A 25,160-nucleotide genomic window follows, 5' to 3' on the forward strand; every position below is an offset into this window, starting at 1 on the left:
GCTCCGTCAGCTGAGAGCGGAGCGCACGGCAGCCCGGGGGAGCAGCACGCCGCGGGCTCCTCTCCCTGCGCAGGCTGAGCTCCAGGCCGGGGTGGCGGCGCTAAGCGAGGCCAGCGACGCCGCTGACGCCGCAGATCCTCGTTGTGTAAGCAGCCCGAACACGCCGCGGGCCCGGGGAGCGCTGAGCGGCGGCGCGCTGCTGATATCGCCAAGGCGCTGATGTGTCCTGACCTCCGGCAGCAGCCCCCCGCGTCCCCGGCGTGGGGACAAGCACGGCGGCGGTGACACCCGCGGGCACAGGGACCCCGCTCCGCCGCCGGGCCCGGCCCCGCCCGCCGCAGCGCCCCGCCCGCGGGCCGAGACGGGGACAGCGCGCCGAGATGGCGGCGGCCGGCCTCGTCCTCCCGGCGGCCGCGGCCGGGGGGGCGGCGACGGCGCGGCGGGGGACACTCCTCCGCTGAGGGACACGGCCGCCCCCGTCCCGCCTCCCGGTGTCACGGCACTCGGGACGGGGCCGGTGCGCAGGGGACTGCCCGGCGGGGCGCGGCGGGGGCGCAGCCGGGACCGCTGCGCTCCGGGACGGGGCTGGCGGAGCGCGTCCCCCGTGCATGGGACTGTCACCGTGCCGGCTGCCGCTCGGGGCTTTCGCTTTCACCTCGTGAGCACTTGCGATCTGTTGTCTGGCGCAGGGTTTGAAGCCCAGACCCAGAAATGAGGAAGGTTCTGTGCGTGGAGCCCGTCATTTTCATCTACATTTTTGCGTCTTCCCTGACGAGCCCGCTGGTGCAGCAGTTCATCTACCGGCGGCTGTGGGAGCAGGAGTACAACTCCACTTTCGTGAGCGACAGCAATGTCAGTCACTGCGAGCAGAATAAGAGCAGCCCGGCTTATATCAAACAGAAGGCAAGTGGCGGGGGAGGAATAATAATTGTAAATAAACTCGCAGCCGGGAGGTGCTGCCTCAGTAAAACCTCCTGTTTTATAACCTTAACCTTTAATTCTCCGGAAAGCCGTAGTTTTGTAACCTGCTCTCACTTCACTGTCTCCTCGCTCTAATGTTATGCTGTAGGTAGTGATAGTGCTTTAAAGACAAGGATTTGTCTCCAGGAAGATACTGAGACAAATTCGTATTTTAGCGGGAGCTGAAAATCGCCTGAGAGAATGGGGACCAAATTAGCATTGGGCTGACATTACCGCGGGTACAGCTGGAGGTGGAGGCTCCTCCTCCCACACCATTGTGCGTGTTGTGTTTGTGAGCCACCCGTTGTCTCTGTGGCTCCTACTGTTCTTTGCAACCATGTGAAGTTTAGCAAATGGCCTGTAATTTTGAGGAATAGTATTTAGCTTAAAATACATGTGTTTCAGAGGAATTACGAGAACAAGGAACAGGGGAAATAAAAATAAATTTTTTGTGGTTTTAAAACGTGGATAAAATTTAACTGATCTTTGCATGATCAAATACAGTTGATGGTTTGCCATTCAGAGTATTAGTCTGCCTTACTGGAATACAAGGATGTCAAGATGACAGGATCCCATGGTCAGTTACATTTTTAGCACTTTTCCATAGTTCAGTGTGCTGGATAGATAGTTGTTGAATGATACCTCTTCCATTGCATTTCCAGTACAGTTTTAATGCTACATTTAAGCAGAGCTAGCTGTGAGCTGCCAGCAGAAGTGATGGTCATTCTCCATTTCCCTTCCCCCTCTCACCCCATATGTTGTATCTCTCAGTTCTGCAGTTGCAGGTTATGGTTTGGATTTGAGTGGGGCACTGATTCAACAGAAACCTCATATCTTGTTTTGTGTTGTTGTTCTTTGAATGTTGTTTTGGGGTTTTTTTCTGAAGCAATACACTGCTCTGGCACACTCAGTGCCACATGATTTCTGTGTCTAACATGGGAATAGCAGAGGGAACATATTTTCAGAAGAGGTGCAATAGAACCATACTTGTCAACAACAACTGGCAGTTGGGTTGGATAAAGGGAAAGATGAAACTACTGTAGGGTCAGGAAAGTAAATGATTCACTGAATAAATTACATGGAAGTTTGGGTCACAGAAACAGTCATTTGTCATTCCCTTACACTGCTGAAAAGGTGGTACTTGAAAATTTTTGCTCACATCCCATATCTGAACCTCTGACATGCTGCATATGTGCGAGACTGAATGCCTGAGCTTATCTGCCTCATTTGTCATATATAAAAGGAGATTGTTAATGGTACATGCTTCCAGTGAAGGTGATCAAAGAAATAATTGAGGACTTTTAGTGTGGCATATGTTCGCTGTCATCTGACAGAAGCTGGTCTTAGTAGAAAAGATGTAAAAAGGTCAATAGAATTGTGGTCCAGCATGGCTTCTGGGCTGACCCATGGAGGTAATTACCAGTTATTGTTGGAGTAATGCTTGTATGTTACTCCCAATAAGTGTTTTCTTTAGTATTAGTTCCCCATCTGATGCTGTCTCTGGCAATTTTCTCTAAGGATACAATTCTAATTGCAGAGCTCATCAAGAAATCGACATTTCAAATACATCTTTGCATTTTGCAACCCCCTCAAAATCAACCTGATTTTCAAATTGCCATGACCTATGGTTCAAGATATAAGACTTCATATTTCTTTTCTCAAAACACTGAAGCAGAGTGCTGAATTTCAGCTGAAGTTTAGATAGCGTCTCTGATTTGATGACATATTCACACTTTACAGGTCTTTTGTTTACAAATTACAGTTAATTTGATATTTGAGAACATGAGTCTTTCAAGACAGCAGTTGAATAATGGCCAACAGAACTTCTTCGTTTCCCTTTCCTGCCAAATTTCCGTTCCCTGCATTTCAGCGGTTGCCAGTAGGGCATGAGCTTTTGAACAATTACACTCTTGTCTGTGTGCCTTGCTGCATTTTTATACCACACCAGTTACCATAGTGGAACAATGTAGGTGCTCAAAACACGCATTAATTTAAGTGCAAACGGGCCTCTGTGCTGAGTAATAGTCCTGTGTATGGGCCAAAGAGTAGATCCAGTAACCTAATTCCAAACCCTTTCGCAAGGAAGTGCCAAGTAGATGTTCCGGATTTTCCAAGACCTTCTTAACCTAAGCCTAACTGAATTAGGTTTATAGATGTTGAAACTGTCACTGTAAGGCCCTGTTTGGCATTAATGTTTAAAAGAACATCTCTATTAACAGTTAATTTAGTGTAAGTCCTTATGTTCTGAGAATGAAGAAGCTTTATACTAATCTCACCTATTTCAAAGCAAAATGTAAAAGGAAATTGAAGACAAAAATCACTTGGAGCCTGCATAAAAAGTAGAATATAATTCAAAATGGTTAGTCTTTGCAAAATTTGGATTATTTTTTACAATTTGAAAAAAATAGTCATAATAAAGTGAGTTTGATGGTAATTTGAATATAAACTGAAGCATTCTGATCACCAACTTAGATAATGCTTTTTTAATATCTCAGAAAGAGCTGTATTATTAATCATTAAACATTGTTTAACATCCCATTGATTTATTATCCAATCCATTAATTTTTCCTTGCTACTCAGTAATATGTTATCTTAATGAGCCTGTGAGTTTATCATGTCCTTTATATTGTTCAATATCAGGTGCTGCACTTCTCTCTTAATTTAATCCTTATATAAGTTATTTGCTTCTTCATTTTCATTCTTTTAATTTTGAAATAGGTGATTGTAATATCTTTTTCTGTCCACTGTAATTTTTCAGAGTAGAGTGAATTTGCAGATTAAAAAACTATACCTTTCTCTTCAAATATATGTAGTTCCATTGATTATTTAATGGAGTGATTTTAAAGCAGCTGAAGGTTTGACCTGTCATTTTCTATATTCTTTTCCTTTGGCTTTATAAAACCATAGAGTGAGCAGTTGCATGCCTTACACTCTAAATGGATTTTTCCTGTACTTATGTTTGTAGTTTTCTTTTCGGTAGACATCAAGTTTTTTTATCTCAGCAAGTTCATGGTCACGTATGTTACCTGGATGTGTAGCCACGTTTTGTGTGTTGCACAACTTCTTCCAAAAAAAGGACACCCAAGTTTTGAGTTTTTCTTTCTTTCAGTTTTACACTTCGTAATGGTCTAGCAATAATCTTTGTGGTTAATGTGGGTTGAGATGATACATATTAACATTTAATTTTACTTTTAACATAGTAGCATTTGTTTGATGCTCATGGCTTTGAGCAAGACAATCCTAGTAAAGAAGCAATGTCTGCAACTATATGGAGTTCTTTTTGCCAGTAGCAGAGGAGTTAAAGATCAGAATAATGTTTTCCATCTCAGTTTGTTCAGCCTTCATGGTTTTGACCCTTCCAGGGTGACAGCATTGCTGGCCAGTTACCAGGATGTCATGAATGCTAAGGCAGTCAGACATCATAAGGGAAGGGAGCAAAAGACTTTGGAGTGCTGGGGATCTTGAAGGCTTTCCTTGAAAATCTCAGGATCAGTTGAATTTCTTCTTGTAATAAAACCTGGTATCTTGTAAGAAAAGGAAGAGATTGAATGAGAAACTCATGGTCTCTGCCTGTAAATGTAAATATGAATTTATAAAGCATTCAGCAGCTCTTAAAATTACCTAAGTACATTCCTGTACGTTTTAGAGGGTTTTTATAATTTTGAATGCTACTCAGTCAGGATTATGTTAGCTACAAAGGAGACACCTGAAATGTGGAGTATAGATAGTTTGAATATAGGCTGAGAATGGTGTGGGCAGATTTGCACAAGTGTACCTGTTGCTGATTGAACAGTACAATGCCTGCCCCAGTCAGTGTTGTGCCTCAGAAAACTCCAAGACATTCAGCAAGGCTTTACTCTCTGCTAGTATGACTTTATCTTAGCTAGTATAAAGGGTTTGTATGAATAAAGTTGCTTCCTTTTCCCCTGCTGTCTGATCAGGTGGTTGTCTTTGAAAGGGCTTTTGTGGCTGCTCTCATCAGGTCTGCATCTATGCATTAAAAACAAGATCTGAATTAGCTTGCTAAGTGTCCTTCAGCAGCTGGCTTCATAGCAATTTTATTTTTTGTATTGAACATTCTTTAGTTCTTTTTTTCTGCAGCCATTCATGCTTTGTTAAATGACTGTTTTTCAGTCACATTTGATTTTTATACTTTTGTTAAAAAGAACTCTAAAATTTTCCCATAATGGGTGTTTGTTTTTATAGTGTTAGCTGCTGTTCCTTATGTGAATACCTGCTGTGATGTATCTGTAGAGACATCACTGATTTGGACAATTTCTGAATCCAGAGCTTTACAGTGTTTGCAAAATCCATTAATTCCCATATCTGTGAGTCAGCACCATATTTAAAGCTGTATTTCACTTTTTTGGTTGTTACTGTTGTTTGTAATAGTCGTAGTAGGATTGTACAAGTGGGATGTCAGAGCAAACTGTGATCTGTTTACTTGCATAGTGTGCTCTAGTCCATTAATTCTTCCTTGTAACCCCCTCAGTAGAATTATTTGGGAGGAAAAATGATCTCCTGTGAGGTGGGAGCAGGGGGTGTGTTCCTTAATCGATGACTGGCTTACTACTGATTTCTGAGTAGTATTAAAATAGCCCAGTGCCCTTTTGCCATACCCTGTATTGAAGGAGATACTTGCAGTTAAAGATACTTACAGCTCTTGTAAGTGCATGTTCAAAAGGTTTGTTCTCTTGTCTGCATTGAAACTTCTCTGTCAACAGTACTGGTAAAACTGTGTCTTAAGCTTTAAGTTTTGGATTAAAATGTAACAGGGAATGTTTGAGGAATATTGAACATCAAATTACAGAAGTCTGAATATGAAATGTATTTTATTATAGTCTAGTATATCAAAATGTCATATAATCTTATAAAACTACATTGCATTTATTATGTTTTATAACAGTATAATTTATAATCTGTAAACATGTACAGTGATATTCATTGTATTGCATGCTAATAATTATGTATGTAATATTGTGACAGATTTTTTTTTCCAATTTATTATAGTATTCACAATTATTTTTATTTTCTCTTTGCAGGAAGTTCAAGAAAAAGCCTCTGTTTTTTATATGCAGTTGGATTTAACTAGAGCCATTCCCAGCCTTATAGTTGCCTTTGTCATTGTAGCTAATGGGGATCGCCAGGGACACAAAAGGTCTTTAGTTTTACCATCAATGGGAGCTTTGATTTCTAGTATTAGCTTGACTGCAATATCATATTTTTCCTTGTCACTCTCTGTCCTATTTGCAGTCGCATTTATTACTGGACTGTTTGGGAGTATAGCAACTTTCCTTGGAGGAGGCTTTGCTTACATAGCAGAGGAGTGTCATGATGAGAAACAGAAAACAACACGAATAGCTGTAGTGGATTTGATTTTTGGAGTTGTATCTGGATTAGCAGGACTGTCATCTGGCTACTTTCTAAGAGGAATAGGTTTTGCATGGACATTTGTGATAGCATCTCTGCTCCATGTCATTAATATCATCTATATTGTATTTTTTCTGGAAGATACCATAGGTGTATCTCAATTCCAGCATGAAGCACCAGTATCCTGGAAAGAACTTCTTAGGGAGACATTTTCTGGAGTGTACATGCTTTTTCAAACTGCCCCTTACAAAAAGAGAATTTTAATAATTGTGTTACTTTTTACATTTATGGCTTATTTGTTTACTGTGCTGGGTGGGACTTCACTTTTTACACTGTATGAACTGGATGAGCCACTCTGCTGGAATGAAGTATACATTGGATATGGAGCAGCTGCATCCACTTCTATCTCACTGACCAGCTTTTTAGGAGTTTACTTATTTTCCAAATGTCTTAAAGACATTTATATTGTCTTTATTGGGATGTTGTCTTACATTGGAGGAATGATCATGGCTGCCTTTGCCAAAACTACTCTGCTCATGTTTTTAGGTGAGTTCAGAATCAGTTGTTCCACGGTCAACAATGTATATAAAAATACTGCTGTATTATCTCTAGTGAATGCAGTTGTTGGATATTGAATGTGCCACCTTGAAAGGGTGACAGAGAGGTAAAATATAAATGGTTTATCAGTCTGATCTAGGATTTGATGAACTGTGTGGAGAAACAATGGAATTACCTGCTTATGGTTTTAGTGCCATAGAAATAGATTTGATTTATAAATTTCTCTGTTCTTGGAGAATTGTGTCTCAGTGCATTTCTAGTCTGACTTTTCTGTTGCCTTTTGCTATTTGGGGAACTAAGTGCTCAAAAGTATATGATTAATGCAGTTGCAATATATTTGTACATTTCTGTATTTTAATTAGTTCAATATCTCATGGCTGCTTTACAGTGAGAGTGCCATCTTTGTTCTGCTTTATGCCTATTCCTGTTCTCCGATCCATGCTGTCAAAAGTGGTTCTCCCTGGTGAACAGGGTAAGTAGAATTGTTTTTAAACAATAAAATAATATGATGCTTCAGAACAGAGATGCACAAAGATTACCTCTAACTAAATAGATCTGTATTGGTATTTTAAGATTGCTTTTCTTTCAAGTTCTTTTAATTATGAGCCTGTGTCTTGATATTAATAAAAGTTTCTGTTTCTGAATTAAATATAAACAACAATGTGTTAAAAAGTACTGCAAGTTTCAACTTTCAAACAAAATACTGTTCTTAAATTAAAGACCATGGGGAACTTGAAGCAGAAGAATATGCAAGATTTATAAAAGTGTGATTTCACAAGGGCTTCTACATTGACAAGATTTTGGCATGCAGAGAAAGATATGTTTCTGTTATTTAGTGAATTTCTCACTAGTTTAAAAAGGTAAGCAGTAGGTGTCAATCTTCATAGCACTTGGAAACAATTAGACTTGTATCCTCAGCTATGGAGCAGGAACCAAGCTTCAGGCCTGTGGCTTCTAAACATGTCCCAATAAATGTAACATAATACTTCTCAAAGCCCTTTCCCTATGGAACAGAGAAAAAGTATGTGAAGCCTCAAAAAATGGCTCTAACATCCCATATTTTGCTTTTGGGGAGTGTGCATTTTCTAGATTTTGGGAAACATATACTTTCTAGAAACATTTTCCTGAATTGCTTTTTTGTTGGTTTTTTTTTTTCAAGATTAATCTTCATACACTAAAACAAAGATCTCTTTGTACTAGCTGCGCTAAAATGCACCTCTGGTATTGAGTTTCTTGGCATTCTTCAGGGCTTTGGCTGCTTGAGTAGTTTGATGCAGCAATCAGGTTGCCTCTTGTCATCCCTTTCTGCTTACCTAGTGTGCTTTTGGTTATGGTCCCGTGACTATGAATACAGCTCGGGAAAATGTGTTCAACACGACACTCACAGGATAGACTGCCACCCCAAAGGGTAGTTCAGTCCAAAAAATGTTGTTTCTTTTCAAAAATGAGAAGGCAGTGGTTTTAAGCTGAACCAGCAGTCCTTGTTGAATCAGTCTTTTCCACATGTAAGAGTGAAGGTTAAAGAAGGAAGAAACAAGAAAGGGAAAAGTAAGAATGAAGAAGACAACTGGAAGGGGTAATGGATGGACACATGCACAGCATGGTTAGTGAGGATGAACAGGTTAAACATGATGTGATAAGCAAATGCAAGAAAGTAGGCATGGTAAGAAAATAATAGTAAAGAAAAATAGTTTCCATCAACAAAATGCGTTGTTTATTTGTTGGCTTTTTGTTCATTTAAAAGAACTAGCATTTTGTAGGAGTTGCCACAGAAGACACTTTCATAGCAAAGTATGATTGCCTAGTGCTTGTAATTTGCATACTTGCAAAAATACTGTCAACAGATACATCTTTTGAACCATGTTTAAAAACTTCAGTACTTTGAAGAGGTTTTATTTTGGTTATAATTTGCCCATTTATTTTTGGCAGGTGCTGTGTTTGCTTGTATTGCCTGTTTAGAAGTTGTGACCGGCACAATGTCAATTTCAGTTTTTAATATTCTCTATGCAACTACTGTTGCATGGTTTTCAGGCTTTAGCTTCCTCCTATCAGCAGGCCTTTGTCTAATTCCACTGTCTGTCCTGTGGTAAGTATGGATCAGGAGGATTCTTCTGACTGCCTTTGCCAGTAATTCATATTTTGACATGAATTGAAGTTGAATAGTTTAGTGTGGTAGTTCTCAAACTTTCCTATCTGCTAGCTTCACACCTTTTCCCCAATCCAGCCACTTTATCTCAGCTCCATGCTGTGAATTTTCCCCAAACTAAAGATAACCTGAATGTACTGCCAGTGGGATACAACATACCCTTGACTGCACGTGTTACTTCCTTTGGTTTGAGACCTTTACATGGTCTTTCTTCCAGGAAAGCCTTTCCCACAGATCATGTGAAAGGCATGAACTTAATTTTGCAATCTGAGCTCTTCTAGATGCTAATGAGGGTTATAAACATAACAGTCACCCACTGGGTTTAATGGAAAGCTGTCTGTCCTGGTCTTTGGTCAGGGGTACCTTGTGACCCAGTGCCATTAAAATCTGTAAAAGATTTTAAAGCCCAAAAGAATAAACCTCTAAACATGTTTTAAAAAAAGGCCTCTATAGCAGTTGTGTCTAATCATATCTAGTGGCCATCTAGTAATACGGACAGTGAAATACCATTCATGAGTACTCATAAAGATCACTTTACATTATTTCCAGTATAAATTACTTCCTTTTAGGATGCTGAAAGAAAAATCTAAATGACAGAAGAATCAGTTTTCATTAGACAGATTTACAGTTGGAGGAAAAGTTGTTTTTCTTAAGAGGGTGGCACTCTGGCTGGAGACTTGTGTATTTTTTCCTAATACTTAGACTTCCCCTCTGTCACCTTTTATCTCTGCATCAGATTTTAAGATTTAAATAGTGATAATGCTGTAGATTTAGAACATTTCACATAATTTCAAATCTATTCCTGTTTCATTATAATTATTTATACAGTCTTTACAGAGAAGCTATACTAATAGTAATTTAAAGTAGTGATAGGTCTTGGATCTGAGGGAATTGAAGCAAAGGGGTCTTGCATGTGAGTAGAATACTTTGCAGTGAAGTAATAAAATAATTGAGAAATTCAGTTACATTAACAAAGGCACAGTAAGTATTTGTTCTATTAAATATTATCTTTAGTTTAGTTCAGTGTAAGTAAAGTGTCTATAAAGAAAGCAAACTCTACGGCAGAAAAGGAAGCATATTTACCATCAATCAGTCCATCTTGCAATCAGTACTGTAGTACATCATCACCATAAATTTCTGAAAGTTAGATTTCTTTACCTTCTGTCATTAGTTTTAGATATCTGACCCTGTGAATGCACCTTTCTTTTTAGAGTGTCATGCAGTGTTGCAGTTGGAGAGCAGAAAGGTCTGTTCCAGTCTGTAACAAGCAGAGTAGTTTATTACTGTGCTCAAAGGCAGCAGTAATGATATTGTCTGACTTGTGTAATTAGGGCAAATAGTGTCACTGTTTTGTGCCACAGAGGATGGCTGCAGAGAGCTATCCTGTGTGTTTGTTGGTGCTGAATCAGCACGCTATACTGAGCTATCTCATCTAAAGATACCTGTCTTGTCTTTGTCTTACAGCTGGCTTCTGTGCACAAGCTGGAATGGGGAGGACTTGGCTCTGCTGGTACCTGAAGAAGTGTCCAGCTTAGAGAGTGCTGATAGTTGAACAAAGGATCCACATACCTGGGATTTCTAATCTGACATGCAGTGGCACAGATAGTTATTTCACACAGAAACCAAAGAGATAACACAATCTCCAAGTGGCCCTGCAGCAATAAGCACTAAATTGGTACCCAATCTCTTTTTAGCACTTGACTAAAGTTAGCTATTAACTATAGAAATAGGCTGACAATTGAGATTAATGCTGCTTCAGCATGAAGGAAAAAATAAGGTAGGATGATACTTTTTCCACTCATCCTTTCTCAAGTTTGAGAATGTCAGCTGTGGATTGTGATACATCTTGTATCACTCTAAATGGGGTGATGAAGATAAGCTTCGCAACCCAGAGGACACTGGCAGTTCTGCTGAAGCCATTGCAGCTTGTGCCAGCTGAGGATGTGTTCCACTGCTTACATCTTGAAAGGCCTGTCTTAACAGTGAAGCCCCAAAACTGTCTAAAATTACTAAACTAAAAAATAGTTTTTTTCAGAAAGCAAACTGGAGGCAGTACTTACACCTGCCATATATACACTTACTGTTCTGCAGCTAGCAGTGTTAGTGTAAGTTTAACATAAGATCTGTGGACCTTGCCTGTGATTTAGCTCTTGAAATGGATTTTCACACAGAACTGTCAGAAAATTTCTTGCAGAGAAATCTTGCAGAGTGTGAAGTTCAGCCTAAATCTACATTTTGCAGAGGCCAAATTGCATATTTATCATTTTCCATATGTTAAGGACTGTGTACAGACATCTCTGATTTGCCCCAGAGATACTTCTTGTTTTCTAGTTAAGCTGGTACTTAGCTTAAACGTTTCTTTTAGTGAAAAGCTGTAATAGCATTTCTTATCTGTAGAATTTATTTTTTTAACAACCCCGAAATGAGGTGACAAAATCAGAATCATTAATTTAATTACCTTGCAACAAATGTAGCATAATTTGTGAACATTTGAACAGCACTTCTAATCTTCAAAGCACTTTACAAATGCTATTCAAAACATCCTTCCATAATAGATACTATCCTCTCGGTTGCATAGAGAGAAATGAACAGAGAGACAAGTGACATGCCCAGGGCCCCAGTGCAAACTGGTGAGACTGCCAAACCGAGGAATCAGTTTCAGCACTGACTCCTCACCTTTTTCCTTAAGATCTTTAAGTAGAAATTATCCTGAGTGTTAGATTCTAGAATGCACAGCACAGCAGAAGTGTGAATATAACGCCATGTTAAGGACCACTCCCATCTGGTGATTTTGTTAAAGAGCTTGACAGCCAATACTGTCCTGATCTCTCAAAGTTGTGCGTGACTCTTTTCCCCCAAAACAGATTAGGTAGAAAAAGCAAAACAATGTAATGTGGTTGCCATTTAGGGAATTAAACCTCTAGGAAAGCAACTACAATTACTTCACATGCACACGGCTTAGCATAAAAATGCAGATAGACATAGCATGTGCTGTATTAACAATGAGCTGCTTACTGCCACTGATACCCATCCTATGAACAGAGACTCCTGCAGAACCTCCCAGTGGTACTCCCCCAAAAAACAGCAATACCAAATCATGATGATACTTTTATAGATCCTTTATAACTGAATGATTGCATTCTTTCCAAGTTATGTATCATGATCACAGAGAAGCTTGGAAGAAGGTTCAAATAAGTTAAAGGGAGAGCTTACAATATTCAGGAGACCGCACTACCTGCTCATCACAGGTGAAAACAGGGCCATTTATCCTGGCCAGAGGGAATGTGCTAACACCTCTAGCTAGCTCTTACACTTCTGTCCTGAACTCCCAAGACTGATGTTAAGAATTAAAGATCATTAGCTTTCTCTCAGTAGTTTAGACAAGAGCCAGAAAATAAAACTGCTTAATGCCTTTGAGGTGCCCAAGCTACTGCCAACTTATTGGAAACATGAGCTGAGTTCTACAATAACCAGTGGGTCCAAAACATAATGGATACTTGTAGAGAGATTAAGAAAACACTGATGTAAAGGATTTTAGCACAAACATTACATTGTCTTCCTTGCCTCTTCATTATGCAGTTATGCAAGGCTTTATGAAATTAACTATTTCACACAAAACTGCCTGGAAATGAAAAAGCAAATGCAGAAGGGACATGTACCTTCACTTGCACTTCTTCAGTGCACACCTCTCCTAGTACTTGGAAGCTCACAACAAAGTGAGCCACTTCCACAGTGGTGCTGTGTCAGTCCAACAAGCACGAACACCTCCGGAATGGCTTTGTTATGATTTGATTTAACTGCACAAAGTACGTGCTGTTTGCAGAGTACTTCTGGTAGATGGAGCATTTAGAACTGGCTATAAATATAGCCAAAACACATGGAGGATATGAACTGTGTTTTTAAAATGCCTTGCATGGTGGAAGCTGAGGAACCAAGTACTAATATGCATCAGATTATTAAAGCAAAATCTATTAAGTTTATAATTACTTTATTTGTGTATAAAGACAAATTATTTTGACATAATAATAATAAAGTTTGGGTTTTTTAAACTCTGTTGCATTTGTAGTTCTTGTGCTTTTAAATTTTTTTTTTTTGACAAATGGGCATTGACATGACTACTAAAGGACTGTTGGTGTAAACAGGAGCAGCAGTATGGCATCATCTGTTTTTTATGGTCATAACACAACCAGCAGAGCAGAAGATGTAGCACTGCCATCTGCAAGAAGTCATGGTGGCGCCTTGTGTTGCACCTGCCGGAGCAGCAGAGCTGGAAGTGCCTTCCTCCCCTTACCCAGGCCAGAACCATCCTAGCTCCAGTGCCCAGCACACCCCACTTAGCTGCTTCCGTGGGTTGCTCTGTGCAGCACCTGCTTGACAGAATGAGGCTTGTACAAAATGGGAAGAATGGGCTGGGGCAGGAAGCCCAGTCCACAGCCCAGCCCCCTGCAGCACTGAGAAAACATAACCCTTCCTTTTTACCTCAAAAGCTTTTTGCCTCAGTCCTGCTTCACTCCCATTTCTCTATTAACAGCATAAATTCTCACACAGGCCTCTTACACATACTATTAGCTTTCCAGCCTGGCTAACCCCTAGGATTAGCTTCCTTACAGACATAATGAACAATGCAACTGCCTGGCTCTGAATACAGCTTGATCTCACCCAAGATTATTACAAAGTATACTAATCATTGAACAAAACCACCTAGAAATTGCATGCAGCCTACTAATCTGCTTCTGGTTTTACACTGCACTAATGAGAAACTCAAGTAAATGACTTGTCTTAATGTAGTTTTGCTCAGATGCGACAGCATCCATCTTTCAGCCAACACCAGGAAAGGCAGACCAGATAATAAACTGAAGCGGGGAGCTGTAAGGTATCAGTAACTGTGTCCAATAGTTGGATGGCTCCGTTTTCTTGAGCAATGCAGGTAAGATGGCAGATCTCCTAAAAATCCATGCCAGCACCTTTAACTTGTCCCAGACCCGGCAATGTAATCCCTCAGCTTTTCTGGCCTGAGCCTTGAGCAGTACAAAGCCTACTGAACCACAAGCTTGCTACATAACAGTTTAGTATTGCTTTATTATAAACCAGCAGCCAACTCTGATATTTAATAAAGATTATCAGCTCACAGACGAGGACAGCTGTAGAAAACAAAAATGTGAGTAGGTTTACACCTGCGTTCAATTTATTGGTCCTCTCTTTAACCTCCCTAAGGAAAAAAAAATTAAACAGCTTGTACTGCATAGCACAAGCCTCTCATCTCTACAAGTCTCAAGTGACAAAATTTTAGAAGCTTCATTTCTTAAATAAAACAAGTTTAAATATAAAACCAAATAAGACCGCCACTAAAGTGAGTCATACTATCATCTTAATGTTTCCAAAATGCTGCAATGTTTTACATACAAAAGCACTATACAGGATACAGGGAAGAAGCTAGAGGTTTTGGCCCAAACATATAGGGAATTTGTTGTAGATATAAGCCCACTGAAAAGCACAAGGGATGTTTGCAGTTGTGAAAAAAGGTTTATAGCAACATTCCTGCTCAAATTATCTACAACAGAATGCTAATTATGTTTAACCAAGTCATTAAAACTTGCTGAATAAAAACAGTTCCCGTTTTAGAAATACTCTTTCAAGTTCTTCATATCTGACAATGGATAACATTTTTTGAACCACAGAATTTTTCTGATATGCCAAATTGTATTAGCTGCCTTGCCAGATTGATATAACATATACACATGTATGACACCAGAAATAGTTGTTACAACCCTGGATTTAACAAATAAAACCACTTAGGCACACAAAAACCCTTCCAGTGGTCTGCTCCTTTAAAAGATGTGTTTAAGTATAAATCTCTTATTCTTACTTAACTAAGGTCTGATTTTTGTAAACCCACAAATAGTTATTTCTGCATTTGTACCAACATATCTTCATGTTCGTACTGCAACAGCTTTATTGGGCACTTTAATAATTCTGCATTCTTTCGTAATACTAAAATACCTAGACCTGGGAGTGCTCTTTTGGATTATGTTCAAACATTTTAAAGTATGTTTTTAAACCCCAAGTGGAACTTGCTTCTACTTTCAGAAACCAAAATGCCCTCTCAGGGACCAACATGAAAAAAATCTAGACTTTTAATTCCACTCTTACAGCAATACTTTAAATTCTACATAAAAACTTAATCATTCACTCAAATAGCTGTCAAGAGAGGGCTACAATGTATGTAACTGGCAATGCCAAACTTAAAAACCTTTAAAGATATTGCAATAAAAGGGACAACACTGGGTCATGGATAAGAGATTCTTGAATTAGGATTAAATATATTTTGAAACGCAACAGCATTTATAGCAAACTTTTATTCAATAGTTTAAAAAGTGTATGGAAATTTTCATGAACAAAGAGTTATGCAACGGAAAATACCTTCCTCTTCCCCCATTAAATGCATTTACCACAGTAGTCAGTTTTAAAATGCCTGGGTATTTTTGAATTCCTTGTATACATATATAGCATTTCCATATTTAAGAAGCTATTGTCCTGAGCAGTTTATGAAAAGGCATTATTTAAACTACCTAGTTACAGGACATTTGTATGATTGGCAACAAGTACAGAACAATTTAGAGACATTAAACATTTAATGTGCCTTTTCATTAAGGAAGGCAAGTGATAACTAGGTCTGCTTGCTTAACACCGTGAGTGTCAGTTCAGTACCATGTACTTAGATCTGAGCTAGAAAGACACACACAAAACATTTTTCTGAAGTATATTTTGTTACAATAAACCAAGCTTGTGCTCCATCATCATGTGTGGTTCTCCCATAACCTCACTCTGGGAAGGATCTGAAAAAAGAAAAGTTGATAGCATGAAGTCTTTACCAAGCTACAAAGACTAACAACAACTAACAAAGGTGAACATCTCTTTTCATTATAATGCTTAGTGCAACAGTTACTTGACTGATTTTTGAGAGTGGTGCAGAGTGCAGATCTGTAACTCAGAAGCCTCTATCCAAAGCACTGACAGAACAAACACATATATTGTGGAACAGCTTGTCATAAGGACACACACACATTTCAAGTAAAACCAACCAGTTCTGCATAAGCACAGACTCCAACTGCCTGAATCTCAAAGGGATTACACCACAAGTTTAGTGTTTGAGAAAACTCAAGTCTGACTGAAGCTTTTGTCCATAGTTGCCCTACATCTTTCCAACACAACTTCTCTACACAACAGGAGCTCACAGTTCTCCCTTCTGTTATCTAGGACACATTCCTTGTTTCTCTTCTCTGCCCAGCTGCCTAACTTCACAGAAGTTCTACACCTGTAAATATCTCTGAGATTTCCTCCATTCTGTAAAAACACTAGCTACTGTCCTCAAAGGCTACCAAGGAATGTGCAGAGGACACAAGAGACCAATACTGACAGTATGAACTCCTTTTCTACAAAAAAACCCCACATTAAAAAAACCCCAAAAAACAAAAACAAAACAAAACAAAAAAATAAAATACATCCCCCAAAAAAACCAACCAAACAAAAAAACCCAAACAAACAAACAAAAAAAAAACCAAACAAAAAAAAAAATCCAGGGCCAGCACACATGTTGTGACTGTTTGGAAGAAATACACTTTTCCTTATGGGTGCATCAATCATGTTTTCCTTCCATAAATAAGACATATTAATGCCTCTAATTCCTCCAGAGACAACAAAAATATCTAGTCCACTTTCTGATAAATAAAGCCTTAACAAAAACACTTGTAACCCACTCACTCCTCAGCACTCTATAAAAATCTAACTGTTTGTTGCAAGCAGTGGTAAATAACCAAAATTCTACAAATGATGTTCAACATTGCTCTACACCTGTGGAACCTCAATAGCCCAAGATTCCTTCCCTTGGTCCCTCTATATCCACCTCAGAAAATAACCCCAAATCTGGGGTTATTTTCATGCCTCTAGATTCAGATTTGTTCCTCCATTATTTCCAGCTTTCTATCCTCCCGCTATTTCCATTCTTCAATCCCACTCTCTGCCTTCTTCCATCTCCTTAAACACAAGCTAGAAGTAATTTGTTTAAAAGCCATTTTCCAAGTTTATTCTATTCCACACATACTAATATTCAGCAGGCTACCATGCAACTGCAGCCTGTTGAGTTCATTTGAGGGAGCCTTTCCCCTGCTAAGTACCTGTTTCAATAATTCTCTACCTCCTCTCTAACATTTTCTTCTTAATTACAGAATGTAAAAAAACTTTGTAACCTCTGCTTTACAAAATCTACACAAGTACTTTAAAAGTTTCTGAGGAAAGAGGCATACAACATACATGCATAATCTACTCCTTTAGAAACCCAGCCTACAAGCAAGACAGCCTACTGTCTTGCTCAATATTTCAGAGTAATTTCCACATAACTTACAGCTGAATTACATTTCTTTCTCCTTCTCCAGTGCTTCTTTGCTTTTATGATTTAATGTAATCTTTTGCATTTTGGGAGTTTAATTCTCTTGTTCAGTAGAGGCAAACAACTTCACAGCTCCCAAATTTTACCTTTAAATGTTTCCACAATATTACAGCCAGAATGTATTTACCATTAAGGATATCCTCAAAACCAATGCATTCATCATTCCCCCTCAAAATATCCATTGCCATGTTTGAGCTGTGAAGAAATGGTAGACGCTGGACCTGTAAAAAGAGTTCAAGCAAGAGTTCAAGTCTCTGCAAGTCTGAAATATAAAGGGTTCATATTCTGATTTCTCAGTCAGAAGTGACTTGGAAAAGTCAACAGGCAGAAAAAACAACACTGGAATAAGAGAACTACTGACACACAAAGACACACAAGCATCATCTTCTTTTGGTTAACTGTTTGAGAAGAACAGCCTTCTAATAGGTTTTTAGTTTTCACCGCGGTATAGGTAGTACAGCAAATACTGAACTTCAAAAAATAACAAAGTACTTTCTGTCTACTCTGTAAAGCTCCTCTCACATAAATCTGGGGAGGTTCACTGCAAACCTCCAGATCCTGAGCTCAGTACTGGGCAACTGACATACAGTGCAGAGTTTGGGAACTACATTCTAAGCCTCCTACATCTGACACAGGTCAGGAACGCAAGTGAAAGAGCTATATTGACTTTCACATTCAGACATAATCCTCCTTTTAATTAATCTAAATCATAATTATGTCTCCGATCTCAACCAATTCTTAAGCTTCAAGTCCACTCCCAGTTACTTTTAACAGTCTTCTGTACCCTTCACTCACAGAATTTCCAAAAAAATTTCAAGTAGCACACACAGATTTCAGAGCATGAATTTTCTGAGAATGCATTCACTACTACTAGAGATACTTCAGCTAAAATACAAGAAAACTTGTATACCCAACATGAATCTTGAAGTGAAAAACCTTCTGATCACTGTATTTCCCCCACCCATCTCTCAAAACCACTTCTGGAGACAGACTAACAGGATATCCTCACCTCCCTCATTCTCTGCAATGTGCTAATGTTAGTTAGGAAAAAAATTCCTCAAGACAGCACAGCTGAGACCAAGGGATGTTTGCGTATCTCACATCCTGACTTTCACACCTTCAGGACCAGTAACTTCTACCAAGCTTAATGCAGCTCACTATGGTTTAGTATCACCTTATCACTCAGAGTACAAAATTGCTCTAACTCACTTGGAAAACCTACTCTTAGTAGGTTGACAGCCTTCAAGAAGACAAAGAAGTTTACTAGGGCCAATGAGCTTCCTATGTTTCCCTTTCTCCAGCTACCCTCAATCCTAGCAGAAAAGAAGGAAAAGGAGACAGGCTCAGCTTCCCAATTAAGAGTTAAAACCTTTGAACTTAACTCCCTGTAGAGCTCCCTTGATCTTACAACAAAGGCTGAGGAACAACAACCACATAGAAAACTCTGTTTCAGGTTTCACATTACCTCTACATCTACTCCCAAATCACGACCTGCTTCAGACCCCCAAGTCTCTTTTCCCTACAGCTACAGAGACTCCTTCCCATGAAGGTCATACATTCTGCAGGGGAGAGTATTAATTTTAAGAATTAATACTCAATTTTCCCTGCTTTTCCAGGAAGGTATTCCACATCAAAGCTAGAGCAGTTACCACTTCACCAAATAACCAGTAAAAGAACAGCAGCTAAGAGGTGTTAGTATACGGACTGCTCTAAAAACTAGTAATTGCACTGTTTGGTTCATAATTTTTAACAGCAGTTTTTTAACCGTGAATTAATTTCTTTTGGAAATATAAGGTATCTCAACCAAGAAAGATGTCTCTGTGCCTCTGAAAGCATATTTCAAGGTAAACATTTTTTCAAATGGCCTAAGTTATACCAATTGGATAAAAATACCTACCTGTTTCACTGCTCTGAATTCCATCTGCAGCTTTAAAGGTGCATGGATTCCTTGGATGTTTCTCAGTGTGGCAAAGTTTGTTTTATCTTGATTTAACTGGAACTGTCACAAATAATATTGATTTTTATTTTTTAAAAAGTTATTTTAAAGTACAGCCCTAGAAGAAATTTGTGACATCCTACTTAAAAGAACATGCTTACTAAATTTGTATGTAAAAACTCAGTGATACTATCAAACATATCTCAAGCATACAGGAAAAAGAGTGACGCAGTAAGATTTGTTCTACGAAGCTGAAATTGGTTTTTTGCTGGATTTTATTCCACATTAATAGCAGAAATTTTACTTTGTTATTTTTGATAATCAGGAGATGTAACACCACCAAGTGGTGCAGTTTTGCACTACTTTACAACAATATTGTCTGAATGAATAGGAAGCTAAGTCCAGATTAAAGATCTGATTTGATGTCATTAGTTAGTCATCAAAAACTACTTGAAAATGTTTGATGTGCTTCTTTTCTGATCAAGCAGGAAAAGAAAGCACCACTTACAGTCCTTATCATTGTGAAAAGCAAAGGAAATCTCCGATTTTCCTCAGCTGCTCTAAAACTTACCAGTAAGACAAAGAAAATCTACTTAGTAGAGACTTTTTAAAGAAAAAGTGATCACTCATGTATACTGGAGTACAAAGAAGTAAGTTACATTAATGTTAAATTTAAGCTTTAATAATAAAAAAAAATCAAATCTCTAATTTTAAAATCTCTACTCCATCACCATGACAAAAGCTTATTATTATGAGAACATCCTATTTATGAGAAGGGATCTCAAAAACCAACTGAAAAATACAAGTCAAAGATATAACAAGCATTTTCTTTGTAACAATCTATATTGAATGCTCTTCAAAAGGTAGCAGAAAATACTATTTATATGACTCATCCTAATCTGGTCATTCTGGTTACATTATTTTTCCATTTCTTCTATTTTATAGAGATAAGGATTTTTCTACAGCAGAGACATTTGCTTTCTACCAGTGCTACCTGAAAAACTTTTTCAATATGTATGGCAGCAAAAACAACCATAACTATCTCAGGCTAAATTAAATATTTTCCCATTCAAATGTGCATGAAAATAATTATTCAACTGGCCTTAAACTTACAGAAAAATTACCCAAATGTGGAAGAAACAATTTAGAAGACTCACATACTTCTTAGGGGATCACATGGCCTGTTTTATTTCTGTCCATTTTTGTCTCTTTAGCATGTGATCTTTTAATTAATTATCCAGGTTTTGTATGGTAAGAACCGAGTTAAAAATTAAGTTATAGCAAACACTTTACAAAAAAAAAAAAAAAAAAAAAAAAAAAAGTAATTTAAAAAAAACTCTGAAAAATTAAAAAAATAAAAAAAAATTTTAAAAAAAAAAAAAAAAAAAAAAAAAAAAAAAAGTCAATTGACAAATAGCTCTGAAACATTAAGAGTATTTATAAATAAACTCAAATTTGGCGTCACAAAATCATCCTTTTAATGCAAGGCAACACTAACACTGGCTAAAATCAGAATGTATTAGACATTACAGTCAGACCTTGTTCTGCTATTCAACTTAGCAATTTGGAACATTCTATCAAAATAGCATCTTTGCTTCAGGACAGTTTGATACATCATATCTTCTGCGCTGACAAAACAGGCACCAGAGACACTCAGCTCAACCAGCAAGTCTGGCCTCCCTCTGCCTTCCACAGACCACTTGCAATGGTCCATGAGCGAGGACTGAGCCAGACAAGATTGCAAACACTTATGATAAAGTGTAGGTGTAAAATGCCTAGACGGGATTGAGCAATTTATAGAAATATGTACGTGTTCACAGGCTAAAAGTCTGAAAATGAAGACAGATGGTAAATCTACCATCTAGAGAATTCTAGAGAAAGTGGGAGGATCAGCCTCCACGAGGTGACAGGTGTGTCCCTGGCCCACCTATGGCGGCTGCACACACACTCTTGGATGACTAAACCTGAGCACACAAGTCCCTGCTTGGAAGCCTGCTTACACACTTGAAGTGGGGAGAGATATGAGATTAGTATTGAACAGACGTGTCGACAATGTTATTTGTATAAATAAAATGTTACTCTTGTTGAACACCTTTATTCTGTTAAAGACTCTGCCCATTACTTGCTACTGTACAAAGCAGTCCAGATGACCACACTGTTAATTTAAACTTCATAATCAGTTAAGAGTGAAGATGGCTACATTTGATGTTATGCTTACATTCTTTTCTGTCAGCTCCAGTGGGTGGCTGGGCAACAATTCATTTTTCACACTTGTAAAGCTAGAAGAATAAGTAGAAAAGACATTAACTTCAAATTAATTGGGATATGTTTTTTTTAAGTTGCATTCCAAAACCAATCTTGGATACAAACACCAGCCCACAGAGACACACAACTAGCAAAGTCTGGACTACAAAAGAAAAAGATTTATACTGAAGCAGCATGTAAAACCTCTAACTACAGCACTACCACAAGAAAAAGTCTTTCAAACATCCTTTATGCTTGACAAAACAGAATGTTTTTCTTCCTTGATACCTTTCAGAAAGAGATTAAAATACTAATAAATGAAATCATAACAGATTTAATTATGTCCAAGCTACACTGTATGTTATTTTGAAGCCTCCAAGCTTTTTCAATTGTACACACTTTCCCCCCAATGCCAGTTGTATGGCATTTTAAACTCCGTGAACTTATTTTGGATTCATTATCCAAGACAGAGACATAAGTTTCACACTCAGGTAAAAATGGCAAACTCCAAACTATTTTCATTACATTTCCCACAGTGTTATGGCACACTCACATAAATGCATACCAAAAATATCAGGTATTTCACAATTATCAATACTTTGCTGTTTCTTTTCTAAAGGACAGTATCACAGAGGTAAATGCCTGTCTGCAACACACCTGGCAAGAAACTTCTGTAAAAGCCAACATTTAACACACACTGAAGTTCAACGCTGACTATGACACAGTTCAGCGAGCAAAAGTGAAGCGTACCCTCTGCGCAGAAGATCATGACCTTCAAACAGCCCTGCAGCTGAAACGTCTGTAAATGAGATATTATCCTTCAACAGAGAAACAGCACCTCTGGAATTCTGGAACAAAAAAGAAAAAGAGGATTATTTCAACAGAACCAGATCACTTTTGTATGGGCCATTAGGCCAGCCAAATGAAAGGAAATGCTCAAAAACTGCTTAAAGTACCCCTGGACAAGCCCTAGACTTTAGAGTTTCTTTAAAATAGAGGCAAAACACCCCAAACCATAAACCCTACATTAATATAGAATTCTTCCAGAGAGTCTGATGAAAACTAAAGATACTGACAACATTTTTGGATCTGGTTGACCCAGATCAAGTTAAACTCACATATATCCCCTGTTTGTTCCCACCCTGGGCTGCAGGGATGGAAAGGAAAGAGGCAAGTCCTGACAGTTGACAGGACAGCAAGGAGCATCCCTTCGTTTACTGCAATACTGGCACAAGATCAAATTCAGCCACGGTTTGAGGCTGCCAGAAGGAGGACAAGGTGTATTTGAGCAGTCTAGCATGCCAGTTAACCGAGAGAACAAAGGAAAGCAGTAACTTGTAGTGGATCACCTGAAGTCCACAGATACTACTTACTAGTAACCCAGCACACTAATTTCTCTCTAACCTACCCAAATCACTGAAGTGATTTTAGGATTGTTCGTAAAAATTGCTCCACCAATAGGACAATATATAATAAACAACAAAAGGTGACAGCAATAATCTCTGGAACGTGACAGTGATGAGCAGCTCAGTGCAAGGGTTTCCCCCAGCAGCACTGTCAGATCCAACAGAAAACTCATGCTTACAGCTAAGATCTTTTGTACCAACGTGTGGCACAAAACGCGCCTCCCGGCCCCCCGCGCCCGTGAGGAAACCCGCCATGGCCGCGCCGGACCCTATGACTCAGCACGGCCCCGCTGCCCCCGGGGACGCCGAGAGGGTAGGTGGAGGGTTATCTGGCGGTGGCGGCGGGGCAGGAGGCTCGGTTCGGTCGGGTTTGGCTCGGTGCGGCCCGGCACAAGGACACCTCCGCCCGCCCGGCCCCGCCGCTGCCCGCACTCACCATCTTGAGCCCCCGACGCGCGCAGCCACTTCCGCCGCCGCCGCCCGCTCACTTCCGGCCCGCCCCCCGTGCGTCGCCGCGCGAGGGGCGGGGCCGCGCGGGGCAGTGGGGGCGCTGAGGGCGCTGGGTCTGCTGAGGGCGCTGCGGGCGCTGAGGGCGCTGGGGCTGGTGGCGGCCGAGCCGCCTCTTGTGAGGTGTGAGGGGGTCGTGTTCCAGCCTGTGCCCTCCTTCGCCGTGGCTTTCTTACTCGAGGTCTGTGCCTTGTAAACTGATCACGCTGCTAGGTTGGAAAAGACCTATGAGACCGGCGAGTCCGACCCATGACCGGACACTGCCGTGTCCACGACACCGCCATGTCCACGACACCATGGCGCTGAGTGCCACATCCAGTCCTTCCCTAAACACCTCCGGGGACGGGGACTCCACCACCTCCTTGGGCAGCCCATCCCAATGCTAAGTCACCCGTTTTGTGAAGAAATTCCTCATGTCCAACCTAAACCTCTCCTGACAAGATCTGAGATCGTTTCCTCTTGTCCTGTCGCTTGTCACCTGGGAGAGAGGCTGACCCCACCTGGCTGCACCCTCCTTTAAGGCACTTGTGGAGAGTAATAAGGTCACCCCTGACATCTTCTTTTCCAGGCTAAAACTCCCGGTCGTTCTCACCTGCCAGCAAAGCCCAGCTGTTTCAGTGCCACTGTGGTGCCGAGCACGAGCTGAAGTTGACCAACACCTTCCCGTAGCAGACCGGGGCAGCCATGCCTGCTGTGGGCAGCTTTTCTTGGTCAAACCCATCCTGTCCTGCTCTGCCACAGGCAGCAGAAACTGCTTGGGTGACACCAAAAGCATCACAGTGCTGACAGCCTGAGGTGCTGAAACCAGGCAGTGATACTTCCAGAGAGTTTTCCATATATTTCCATGCATAGCTCCACATGTGTATCTGGGATATTTTATATATTTCTTCTGAGACGTGTAGGTCATTCAACCCTTTAACCTTTTAATTTGGGTTACCCAAATTGTATTATTACCCAATTTAGTAACCCAAATTGACCTGGTTTTATATGTGGCAATTAAACGCCATCTCTCTGACGCACGCACACAGATGCAGAGTCAATATTTAAGCAGGAATTTTATATATGTTTTAATGGCTCTCAGATTTATTAAAAAAAAAAAAAGACTGAAAAATGAATACACTTTATTCTCCATTTTCCTGTATACCCAATTTAGTAACCCAAATTGACCTGGTTTTATAAACGCCATCTCTCTTACGCACGCACACAGATGCAGAGTCAATATTTAAGCAGGAATTTTATATATGTTTTAATGGCTCTCAGATTTATTTAAAAAAAAAAAAATACTGAAAAATGAATACACTTTATACTCCATTTTCCTGTTTCTTGGACAATATCTGTATACCTCTTAAATCCCCCATCCCCCACATTCTCAACCCAAGTTCTGGCCCTTTGTATTAAAGTCTTAGGTTTAAAGCAAAAACTTCAAAAGAATGAGGATGGAGGACTGGAGTTTTTAATATCATTTTTAGGAAAATGAGTACCACAAAGGTTTCTCTGATCTTATAATGGGTTATATTATAATTGGTTATTGTGGTGCTGGATTCATTATTATAGAATAGATGTGAATACAAAAAACAAATCAAGTTC

At 39.6% G+C, this 25,160-nt stretch overlaps 2 protein-coding genes across 3 annotated transcripts; one reads left to right on the plus strand and one right to left on the minus strand.

The window, feature by feature from the left end:
* The first annotated feature begins 414 nt into the window (after window positions 1-414).
* Window positions 415-13,083, plus strand: SLC46A3 (solute carrier family 46 member 3). Its single transcript, XM_041487352.1, has 5 exons — window positions 415-903; window positions 6,003-6,876; window positions 7,277-7,360; window positions 8,818-8,974; window positions 10,499-13,083. The coding sequence occupies exons 1-5, from the start codon at window positions 712-714 to the stop codon at window positions 10,584-10,586; spliced, it is 1,395 nt and encodes a 464-aa protein (XP_041343286.1). The 5' UTR covers window positions 415-711; the 3' UTR covers window positions 10,587-13,083.
* A 2,292-nt stretch (window positions 13,084-15,375) lies between these two features.
* LOC121364234 (proteasome maturation protein) lies at window positions 15,376-23,565 on the minus strand. 2 transcript variants are annotated; one of them, XM_041487354.1, is made up of 6 exons: window positions 23,503-23,565; window positions 22,411-22,508; window positions 21,635-21,695; window positions 19,378-19,479; window positions 17,608-17,701; window positions 15,376-15,870 (listed from the first exon to the last, which is right to left on the minus strand). In XM_041487354.1, the coding sequence occupies exons 1-6, from the start codon at window positions 23,503-23,505 to the stop codon at window positions 15,803-15,805; spliced, it is 426 nt and encodes a 141-aa protein (XP_041343288.1). In that variant the 5' UTR covers window positions 23,506-23,565; the 3' UTR covers window positions 15,376-15,802. The 2 variants fall into 2 exon arrangements, with proteins under 2 accessions (XP_041343288.1, XP_041343287.1); XM_041487353.1 differs by lacking the exon at window positions 15,376-15,870 and having other exon boundaries at window positions 17,513-17,701.
* Window positions 23,566-25,160: the final 1,595 nt, after the last annotated feature.

Source organism: Pyrgilauda ruficollis, unplaced genomic scaffold (genome assembly GCF_017590135.1).
Source record: "Pyrgilauda ruficollis isolate IOZ18807 unplaced genomic scaffold, ASM1759013v1 scaffold8, whole genome shotgun sequence".
In the NCBI taxonomy this organism is placed as follows: Eukaryota; Metazoa; Chordata; class Aves; order Passeriformes; family Passeridae; genus Pyrgilauda; species Pyrgilauda ruficollis.

What these genes read in the sequence shown, in the direction of transcription:
- LOC121364234 (XM_041487353.1), bottom strand. An exon ending in TGGAGCTGACAGAAAAGAAT is followed by an intron (nt 19,480 to 21,634) that starts GTAAGCATAACA and finishes TATTTGTGACAG; the next exon opens with TTCCAGTTAAATCAAGATAA. An exon ending in AATTCAGAGCAGTGAAACAG is followed by an intron (nt 17,702 to 19,377) that starts GTAGGTATTTTT and finishes CTCTTTTTACAG; the next exon opens with GTCCAGCGTCTACCATTTCT.
- SLC46A3 (XM_041487352.1), top strand. Translation starts at nt 712, where the DNA reads ATGAGGAAGGTTCTGTGCGTGGAGCCCGTCATTTTCATCTACATTTTT. An exon ending in CGGCTTATATCAAACAGAAG is followed by an intron (nt 904 to 6,002) that starts GCAAGTGGCGGG and finishes TTCTCTTTGCAG; the next exon opens with GAAGTTCAAGAAAAAGCCTC. An exon ending in TACTCTGCTCATGTTTTTAG is followed by an intron (nt 6,877 to 7,276) that starts GTGAGTTCAGAA and finishes GCTGCTTTACAG; the next exon opens with TGAGAGTGCCATCTTTGTTC.